Here is a 10,832-nt window from a genome sequence, read left to right as displayed (position 1 = left end):
AGGGCTGAATAATAAGAGCTGAGCGTCATTTCCCCTCTGTGAGAAAGCAAAGACGCCCCCAGACCCCTGAGCCCTCTCGGCCCTTAGGGCTCCTCCTGAGGTCCGTAACAGGCCACTCAGCTGAGGCCGACCCTTAAGGCATCCTGGACATGCGCCAGCCTGTAGGCCCTCACAGTGTGACCTCTGAACCCTAGTGTTGATCCGGGGGCCAGCCCCTGGTGTGGGCTGAGGGGGTGGCCATGGAGCTGGGCAGCTGCTTCAAGACCTACGAGGACTTCAAGGAGTGTTTCAGCGCCTACAAAAAGGAGAACAGGTGCTCCTTCATTCTCAGGGACTGCGTCTCCGTCCGCTTCCACAACCTCAACCATGGCACCTGCATCCGCGAGGACATCCTGTAAGGGCGGGGCAGGTCTGGGGCGGGGCAGGAGGGTGGGGAGAATGCCGGACTGTCCCCTGGAGGGAGGCCTTGGAGGAGGAGGAGGAGGAGTAGGAGGAGGAGGAGGAGGAGGAGGAGGAGGAGGGAGCGCAGCTGGGCCCTGGTCTCAGGGCAATCAACAGGCACCGAGCACCTGTCCTGTGCCTGGTGGAAAGAGCAAAACATTCCCAAGGCATCGCTTTTTGACCACCCACTTCCCCTTCATTCATTCACTCCATTATAGCTTTCCTGTAATAACTGCAATTTGCCCCATTCTTTGAGCACCTGCAGTATCCCTCGTACAAAGTACCGTCTTCACAAATGGATACAAAACGCCTCTGGGATGGTTTCCTCCATCAGTGTTCTCTTGACAAAGCAATGAACGGGGTCAGTTGTTGGTTAGTTTGCTCATTCATTCGTTTTCTACGTGGTTCTCGAGCTTCTGAGATTAACAACCGTTTTTTCAGACACTTCCCATGCCCCAGGCATCCTTCGCTGTTGTGTGCATGCTTTACCAGGCAGGGCTGTATTGAGAATTATAGATAAATGCTGTTTTTCCCTTTTGGCAGCTGAGAAAACAGGCTGAGAGGGTTGACAACTCCATTGTCTTCAGGGCTCGGGTGAAACAGCCCAGCGTCAGAAAGTTTTAATTTCACCCTAAGAGAAAGAATGATGAAATAACAACGGTCTTTGTAGCAGAGACCACAGAGGTGTGTGGTGACATGGAGAGCAGGCCCTATCTAATCAACTCCAGCTAATGGCCACCAGGTGGAAATGAAGATCCGGTGTTGCCAGAAATGGGAGCAGGACAAGAAATCCAAATTTGGGGCAATATCTCCACTTTTTAAAAAATTGCAAATCAGTTTAGATTTGAACACACTCTGAGGAGGCCAACTCAAGGAACGGTACAAGCTCCCTGTCTAAATTATTGTTAGGCAGTTAAGGGAGAGGAGAAGAGCTCTTCTTGAGTCTGTTGGACCTTGATGGTTTTCAGCTCAGAATAATCCACATGCCAAAGTGGCAAATTCTGGGGCAGCCTGTCCTGAACCCCATCAGTGGTTAAAAGGGAAAGCTCTGGAGCCAGAAAGACAGGCTTTACACTGGAAGTTGGGGAACACTTCATGTCTGTGACCGTTTCATCCTTTGTAAAATGAGATGGATGCGGTGAAGAGTAAATAACAGAAATGCGTATAGGAGCAGAAACGTGGTGCTCTGTAAGTACTCTGAAACTGTAATGAGGACATGTTAGAAAGTGGTACTGGGACTCAGTACTTTGAGAGGCAAATGTGCTGTAGGAATTATCACTAAATGATCAAAAGTCCCATTCCACTCGAACTTCTTTGATTTTTTTTTAAGAGAAGTTTACCGTTTTTTTTTTGTTTTTTGTTTTTTGTTTTTGTTTTTTGTTTTTGGATTTTATTTATTTATTCATGACAGGCAGAGAGAGAGAGAGAGAGAGGCAGAGACACAGGCAGAGGGAGTAGCAGGCTCCATGGCAGGGAGCCCGACATGGGAGTCTACCCCGGGTCTCCAGGATTCCACCCCGGGCTGAAGGCGGCGCTAAACCGCTGGGCCACCCGGGCTGCCCAACTTCTTTGATTTTTATGCCCAGTTTCCCCTCTCATATTTTTATATACATTGTTTTTCTTTTGGGGGATTGATATTCTTCAAACACTCCATGAAGTATTCTGTCTCTCTCCACTGCCATTCAGTTTAATAGCTACTGCATTCCAGACACTCTGATTTTACAGGCATTGTTTTATTTAATCCTTATCACACCCTTTGAACTAGGCATTGTTATCTGAGTTTTCATTTTCCATGTATCCATAGTCACAAGGCCCAGTAGGAAAGCAGATGTCATATAAAAATCATGCTAATAAACCAGCCACTAAAAAAATTAGTCACTATTTAATAATGTCCTGCTTATCTCTACCAGTCTCATTAACATCTTTGGCACTCAGTTTCTGGCTAATCAATGGATGTGGTAAACATTAGGATTATACAATGGAAATAAAATGAATTGCAGGCTGAAATTACACATCTCCCAAGACCTGTAGGACTTGGGTCTCTGAAAGTAATGATGGAGAACCCCTTCCATCTCCCTCAGCCTGACACCCATGAACAAGGGAAGAAGGGAAGTCAACAAGGCTGATTACGTGAGGAATTTGACAAAGGATTTGCATAGTGAAGAATTAAATTAGGTCCTTGGGAAGCCTGATAGAGCTTAGGAATATTTCTGTAAAACCTTTCCATATTGTGAAAGACATGAATAAAGTATCAGTGTTTGGGGAAAAAAAAAATTTGATACTGTAAGTCATGCTTTATTTTAAGAATTTGTATACAGCTGCCATTATAACCTACATTTTGTTAAATATAATATTTTTTAAACTATTTAAGTGATCTCTACACCCAACATGGGGCTTGAATCACAACTCTGAAATCAAGAGTTGCTTGGTCTTCCAACTAACCCAGCCAGGTGCCCCTAAATATATTAACTTCATAATTTTAGTCTATTATAAGATTAAGTTTCACTCAAGTCTTTTTTTTCCCACTATTTACTCTGATATGTTGTTTCTGGGGAATGTTTTTTGGCTGCAATTAACTGAAAACTCTGACTCAAAATGGCTTCTTTCTTAGAAGCTCAGAGGGGGGCCTCTGAGGGTCATTGTTTCCATGGCCCAGGCTTTTTGTGTCTTTCTACTCTGCCATCCTCAGGTCTCAAGCTTTGCCTGCAGAAAGGCTCCTCACGAAGGCAGAAGTCATATCCAAAGGGAAAAGCCTTCCTTGGTTTCCTGCAGATTTCCTCTCATGTTTTTTTCTTCAGAATTGGGCCAGTATCCATGCCCATTCCTAATGAGATTACCTTAATTGGCTTAGACTAGCCCTGAAGTACTTAGCTATGTGGGGGAGGAATGGCAACCCAAATTAAGTTGGCTTGCTGTTAGTAAGGAAGAAGGGGCTAAGGGCTGTTGAGTTAGCAACCCACAGATGCAGTCACAACATTTTAAATGAATTCACTTCTAGTGGTTCTGATTGGTTTTGGATGAGATGCTGACTTCTAATTGGTTTGGGATGAGGTACTTTGATGAACTATAGACCAGTACTCTTGTTATTTCTGTGTTTACAGATAAGGATTTGGAGGCTTAGAGAAAGTGAAATGACTTGTCCAGGCTCACACAGCTAATAAGTGGTAGAGCTAGAACTTAAACTCAGATCTTCTGACTCAGAGTCTTGTTCCTAACTCAAGTTACATTGTCTAAAATGACTTTACCTATAAAAATCCTATTCATTGCTGAAGGTATGATTTACACACAAGGACACAAATCTTATGTAAAATTAAAATCCGTAGTTAATCTGTACAAGTTCCCATAGAGGGAATTACTCTTTGTTCTATTGTAATATTGCTTGTACCTCTCCTTAACCATTCACTTGATTTTGACTTCACTGGCTACCTATGTGAGTCTCTCTCTGTTCACTAGACTTAGAGAGTGGAGACAAATGAGTCTATGTAGCCCTGTGAACAACTACTGTAGTATTCAGTACATAGTGGGACTTGGTAAATGTTTGAAATTAAACAAAGGACTTGTCCCATGTCGTAGTGAAAGTAACAATGCTAGGACCAGAAGCCAAGTTGTCTGACAGAATGTTCCCCGTGCTCTGCCTAGTAAACTTGTCATGTTATACGAGGAGAATCATTTAATGTTCATTTGGCACATGTGCTTCAAGCATCTGGTGGGTGCCACCTATGGGAGCCAACACGGGAACACACTGGTGATGCTGTCCAGTAGGGAATATAAACGCCTAGAAAGTGGATGGGAAGGAAGGCTGGCTGACTCCCTCCAGATCCCGAGTGAGCAGTCTGTGATATAAGCACTAAGGGAGATTCTTAAAGATGTGAAGCCTTGTGCCTGCCCTCAGGAGTCGATGTTTTAAGCTGGGAGGCAACTAGGTACAGACTAAAATAACAGAAGTGCTCAACAAGGTTGTTTTTGGTTTTTTTTAAGGATTTTATTTATTCATGAGAGAGAGGCAGAGACACAGGTGGAAGGAGAAGCAGGCTCTATGCAGGGAGCCTAATGCGGGACTCGATCCCAGGACTCCAGAATCACGCCCTGGGCCAAAGGCAGGCACCAAACCCCTGAGCCACCCAGGGATCCCCGCTCAACAAATTCTTAACAAAAGATTTGTATACTTCATTGTAGGCAGGTTATATCTCAATAAAAAAAGCTGAAGCAAAGCAGGGAAAAAAGCAAGCTTCACCCTAGTACCTATTATGTTTGAAATGCATGATGCCAACAAGGACATTTAGTGATCTATAAGGAAGTTATTGGACCTGACTAGTGTGTTGAGGGTCAAGCTGAAGGGGTAAAAATTATTATTCTGAGAAAGGAGAGAGATTTTGACAACAAGACAGGCAGCATAAGGGTTAACTACACAGACACTAGCCAAGCAGGCTTAGTTCATATCCCAGATTCTTATCCTTGAGAACATTTTTAAGCCTGTTTCCCCATCTGTAAAATTAGGATAATAGAACCCCTTTCCTAGTATAAAGTGGTGCACATTAGGGGCTTAATAAAGCCTGGCATATGATACCTTAATACATGTTGTACTGGCAGGAAAGACTGTAAAAGCCTTGTTAACATATTGGGTATAGACGTGGAATAGGAGGAATTAGAATGCCAAAATTTCTACCCTGGGAGGTACAGTCAGTCATTAATAGGATCAGGAAAGGTTTGAAAGACCCTTATGGTTGGTGTTCACCAGTATCTTTTTTCGGAGTAGCCTAACAAACCTGCATTAAGAACACATGAAGTTGGGATGCCTGGGTGGCTCATGGGACACCTGGGTGGCTCAGCAATTGAGCATCTGCCTTGGGCTCAGGATGTGATCCGGGTCCAGGAATGGAGTCCACATCAGGCTCCCTGCAGGGAACTTGCTTCTCCCTCTGCCTGTGTCTCTGCCTCTCTCTTTGTCTCTCATGAATAAATAAATAAAATCTTAAAAAAAAAAAAGAACACATGAAGTCAATCTCATTTGATGAGCTAGGGCTATGCTAAGATCTTAAGCCAGCAAAAGAGTAGGGCCCAGTCTGTGGGCTTGGGGAAGGCTTCCTAGAAACATTGATGGTTGCACATAGTCCTGAAGGATGAGTAAGCTTTAAGATGAAAACAGGTGGGAAGGGCATTCCAGAGAGAGACAAATACAAGCAAAGGCAGAGAACTGAGAGACAGCATAGTGAGTACAGGATGCTGTAGGCAGTTTGTCTTTCTAGGGCACAAAATGTGAGATGGTGAGGGGGTGGGAAGATTGGCTAGTGAGATAGGCAGAGGCAACACCTAGGTCACTATGACTGGCCTTGCCATACCAGTTGGCTGCCCAAGCCCCTCCTGGCCCTGAGCTGGGGATGGTGTTGCCATCCCAGCACTAGGCACACAACAGGTACAGGCATTTCCAGCCCTGGGCCATGCCACCCTGTTATTGTAGACCTGACGTATCCTGTTTTTCTAAGCTTACCCCACAGGGTGGGTAGACAGGACCAGCAAGATTAGAGTGTTTGGAAAGGGTTAGTGAGAAGTCCAGGCTGTGTCACGTCATGCCAGAGGCTGAGATTTTTTTTCCCTTCTCCTTGTTGCTGGGACACTCCCTGAGGAGGCAGGGGTGCAACCTGTGCCACCCATGGTCTATGAGTCATTTATCAGAACATCTTTGATAAGCATCTGCTGAAAGAATAGCATTGTGTTAGGTGCTTGGAATACACTGAGAAATAACTCAGTCCTGTCACTTGACAATAGCCCCATCCAATTATAAAGGTACTTTATAAACATCCAAGAGAATGTCATAAGACATAAGAGCTATAATAACAGTAGCAGACTTTGATTTAGCATAAATAAAAGGGTGAACCAGGCTCTGGGCTATTATGTCTCAGGCTTCTTTAATACATATAACAATCTTTTTTTTTTTTTTTTTTTTAAGATTCTATTTATCCATGAGAGACACAGAGAGAGGCAAAGAATAGGCAGAGGGAAAAGCAGGCTCCCCACTGGGAGCCTGATGTGGGACTTGATCCCAGAATCCCGGGATCATGACCCGAGCCAAAGGCAGACACTCAACCACATTGCCACCCAGGAGCTCCTCTTTTTTTTTTTTTTTAAGATTTTATTTTTAAATGATCTCTACACCCAGTGTGGTAGAGCTCAAACTTACAAACCCAAGATGAAGAGTTGCACATTCTACCCATTGAGCCAGACAGGGCTAATCCTCATAACAGTCTTAATAAGACAGTCTCATTTTATGACTAGGAAACTGCACACAGAGAGGTAAAGTGACTTGCATAAAGTCAAAGATCTTACAAGTGATGGAGTCCTTATTAATATCCAGGTAGTCAGCCTCCAGCATCTCTCTCCAGTTTAACCACTAGTTATGCTGCCACCCAGAGAAGTTTTAAGCCTTTTATGTTAAATAAATGCAATGAATTCCAAGAAGGGAGCAGTTACTATGGGTTGAAACATCCACAAAGGCTTACTGGAGAAGGTGAGACCTGATTTGGCCTCGAAGCATGGGTTGAATGATGATAGGAAAAGAACAGATATTCAATTTAATTATCCCTCTCCTTTGTTTGTTTATTTAAGATTATTTGAGAGAGACAGCAGAGCATGTGAGAACATGAGTGAGAGGGAGGGGTAGAAGGAGAGGCTGTGGCTTGAACCCAGGACCCTGGGATCATGAGGTGAGCCAAAGGCAGATGCTTAACTGATTCAGCCACGTAGGTGCCCCTATCCCTCTCCTTTGAATCATCACTTTCATCCTAGAATGGCAAAGCTGAAGGGACCCGAAGGTCTTCTAGCCCCGGGATTCTTAGACTCTCTTGGGATTTGGACATTTTTGTTTAAGTGAAAGATGAATAGAGATCTTTCCTCTGAGAGAAGGCCACTTGTATCTTTGCTGTCTGGAGGAGGAGGAGGCGGCAAAAGCAGTAGTTCCCCAAAAGGCAAGAACATAAAGGACATTTTAAACAGTGAGTAACCAGCTGGCCCTCTGCTGCCGCCTCTTGTCTGTTTTCCCTCGTGTCTTGCCTCATGCTGAATCACTGGGAGCTGCAGACAGGCCACAGAGCATGAATGAAAGGAGTGGGGGCTTTGAACTGCTGATGATGAAAATGAATGCAGTGTCAGTTGGGCAGGGTCTTGACAAAAGAGCTAAACACTTTGGGATTGGAATGTGAATATCAGTCTTCCTTCCCTACGTCCTACACTGCCTCGTGGTCTCTGGGACACATAGCAGCCACTGTAAGTCCCTACGGGGTCTTGTCTTAGAAAGGGGTGGGCAGTACCTTTCTCACTGTCACCTCTACCTTCCTTAGATATGTGCAGGTGAAATTTGTCTGTATTCGGACTCAGTCAAACAGGAAGAGAACATCAGAGGTGGACATGTGCCCAGCATACTTGCTCCTGCGGTACAATGAGAAACTGGATAGATTGTTCATCAGTGAACTCAACACCCAGCACATCCACGTTGACTACAAAACTGCAGGTCCCAGAGGAGACACCGCTGGCAAATCTCAGAAGACCGTATGCCTGCAGAAACCCCAGCCTGCGCAGCCCATGATCGAGAAGGACCTTGACCTGGCCAAGAAGTCCCTTGTTGAACCATCATTTTGCTTAGATAAAGTCCAAACACCCTCAAAGCCAGAGCAGGAGGGAATCACTCCTTCTGACCTGGCCAAGATAGCCAAAGTGATGAAAAACTTTCTTAAGGTGGATGAGGGTTCCATGGCTTCACTCAGCGTGGGCAACAGCCAAGACCTGGACCGGTTGAGCTTCCAGAGCAGCAAGATGAGTGATCTGTTTATCCGCTTCCCAGAGAATCTCTTGCTACACCGGGTGGAGAACGCCCAGGGCCACATCCTTTATGCTTTCTTGGTGGAGAACAAGGAACGAGAGGGTCGAGTGGTACACTTTGCCGTGCTTCAGGCTGAGACGGCTACCTCTGTGGCCAAGATGCTGAGTATCTTCACGGAGTTCAACTGTGACTGGCCCAAGGTCAAGGTGGTGTTTGTGGATCCCTCCTTCCCCCATCGAGCCATCCTGCAGGAGATCTTCCCTGCTGCGCGCATCCTCCTCTCTATCTACCACACCACCCGGCTCCTGGAGAAGAAGTTGCATCGGAGTTCAGCAAATCCATCCTTTAAAAGGCTCATGAAGGAAGCCCTGCGGGAGGCGGTGTTTGTCACTTCTGATGCCAGCCTGCAAAATCTCTGTCAGATGTCCCAAGCCCTCCTAGACGAGGAGCTCTTCAGCTTCCTCCAGGCCCACTGGTTCTCCTGTGAGCTGCTATGGTACATGCACGTGAGGAAAGGCCTACATGCGTGTAACACATACATGGATAGCCTAGATGTCATCACCAGCAAGGTGTCCAGCCTTTTCCGGGAACAGCAGTCTTTGCTGGACTGTATCCTCCGCTTTGTAGATTATATAGACTTCTTTAATACCAAAGGCTTGAAGAATGTGCCCACAGCTCCTCCCAAGTTAAAGAGAGCCCGGCCAGCCAGCCTGCCACCAAAGCCCAAGAAGGCGTTTGGAGTCTGTGGGGGCAACCTCAGCAGGCTCCCCATGGAAGAGACCAAGCCCGGCCCCCAGCGGGTGCAGCTGCAGCAGCAGCCACAGGTATGGCCCTCCCGGGGCGGCATGCTGGATGCCTTGCATGAGAGTGGCTCCCAGCTGGCCTATAAGCTGTGCCAGAACGAGTGGGAGGTGGTACAGAACTCCACCCACCTGGTGGACCTGGCTGGCTCCTCTGTGGACATTCAGCTACTGGAGGATTCTCACCATGTTAGCAAAGATGGCTGTAGCTGCAGCTGTTCCTTTCAACAGTCGTACCACCTGCCATGCCGGCACATTCTGGCCCTGCTGCATACCAGCCAGAAGCCCGTGGGTGAAGCCATGGTGTGCCGCCGGTGGCAGAAGAGGTACCAGCACCTCCTCGGGCCCAACGGGGAGCTCCGGGACCCTGTCATGATCCCAAACACAGGCCAGCCAGGGAAGCAAGGACGGAGTGACATGATTCAGGACCTAAGCAGGGAGCTGGCAAACCTGCTCATGCAGAGTGAAGGGCCAGAGCTGGAGGAGCGCTATTCCACCCTGCGCAAGATTGTGGACATCTGGGCGGACCCCTGCCAGCCTCCTGAGCCCAGTCAGCAGCCAGAGGACTTCAAGGATGTGGGCCGCCTCCCTTTCCTCTGGGGAAAGCCAGAGGAAGGGGAGGGACTCCCTCTTGCTGGAGCCACAATTCATGACTGAAGCACTAGCACTGGCACGCTGGACCACAGATCCCTCTTCTTGGAAGTCGGAGAGCCCAAGGCGGGCATGACATGCTAGGGTCAGCATTTCAACCAGTGTCCCTACATAGGGCTAGGAAGATAGTTACATCAGGGGGTAGAAGAACCCCACTACATGACAGTCCTTCAAGCCTACCCCTCTTCTGCCCTACCTTTGTCATTCTTTGGGAGCCTCCTTCATTGTCAAGGCCAAAGTTATCTCCATGCTGAAAGGTCATCCCTCTTTCTGCTCATCTCCTGAGATCAGAGATCTCACTCCCATTAGAGATGAACTCCTGCCCTAGTATAGGGCGAGACAGTCTATACCTGGGAAAAGGACCTGTTTTCAGGGACAGAGGGTGATCCTTGGCTGTTGCTGCTCTTTACAAAGAATCTGTTATTTGTACTTATTTTTATTCACATTAAAGTTTTTTTTGTTTTTTGTTTTTTTTAATAAAATCAAACAAGCTGGGGAAATGTGTGCTGTTTGGACAGGGAAGGAATCTAATGGGGGTTGTGGGGCCAAACAGAATCTGATGCCTTAAATTCAAAGACTTAGCAGTCTGCCACCAACTTCATCCTCTTCCCACCAACCAAGCCTTCAACAAGGATTTCATGCCGCCTAGAATTCTAGCAGGAAGCCACCAAATAGATGTGGGGCGAGGGAAACCTGAACCCTAGAGTCTACTACCTGCACTTGCTGGGAGACTGTGGGCAGGTTTCTAATTTCTTTGACCCTACGTTCCTCATCTGTAAAAATGAGTCTTGGCCTGTTCTAATCCCAATTTGCCATCTAAACAGAACTTTTTCCTTCCAGTTCTAAGCACCAGCCTGGACTTTTGTTGTTGCTAGTTTATAATCTTAACCACCTAAATCCTGGGAGCTACCCAGCTTTCCAGGATGTTCTGTTCAGGGGAACCGAGGTCAAAGGTGGCAGTCTGCCTTGGTTCCTGCGCTCGTCCGCCAGTCTGCCCTGACCTTATAAAGATCACCGCGCGCCACCGATCTCTTCTACAAAACAATGGAGGGGGCGGGGCTGGGCAACAGAAGGTTCAGCTCTCGCAAGATCTGGATTTCCTCAGCTGTAATGGAGAGGGCAGATTT

The 10,832-nt window shown here is 46.8% G+C and overlaps 1 protein-coding gene across 1 annotated transcript; it reads left to right on the top strand.

Annotated features, from left to right (window-relative positions):
• The first annotated feature begins 23 nt into the window (after window positions 1–23).
• ZSWIM3 (zinc finger SWIM-type containing 3) lies at window positions 24–10,199 on the top strand. The gene is made up of 2 exons (XM_041733001.1): window positions 24–394; window positions 7,776–10,199. Exons 1-2 carry the CDS (start codon window positions 240–242, stop codon window positions 9,709–9,711), a joined length of 2,091 nt encoding a protein of 696 aa, XP_041588935.1. The 5' UTR covers window positions 24–239; the 3' UTR covers window positions 9,712–10,199.
• The last annotated feature ends 633 nt before the right edge of the window (window positions 10,200–10,832 follow it).

This window comes from Vulpes lagopus, chromosome 18 (genome assembly GCF_018345385.1).
Source record: "Vulpes lagopus strain Blue_001 chromosome 18, ASM1834538v1, whole genome shotgun sequence".
Taxonomy (NCBI): Eukaryota; Metazoa; Chordata; class Mammalia; order Carnivora; family Canidae; genus Vulpes; species Vulpes lagopus.
Note: the sequence above shows the minus strand (reverse complement) of the source record. Positions and strands in the feature narration are given on the sequence as shown.

Coding starts and splice junctions, on each gene's coding strand:
- ZSWIM3 (XM_041733001.1), top strand. CDS start 240: ATGGAGCTGGGCAGCTGCTTCAAGACCTACGAGGACTTCAAGGAGTGT. Junction 395..7,775: donor TGCATCCGCGAGGACATCCT/GTAAGGGCGGGG, acceptor TACCTTCCTTAG/ATATGTGCAGGTGAAATTTG.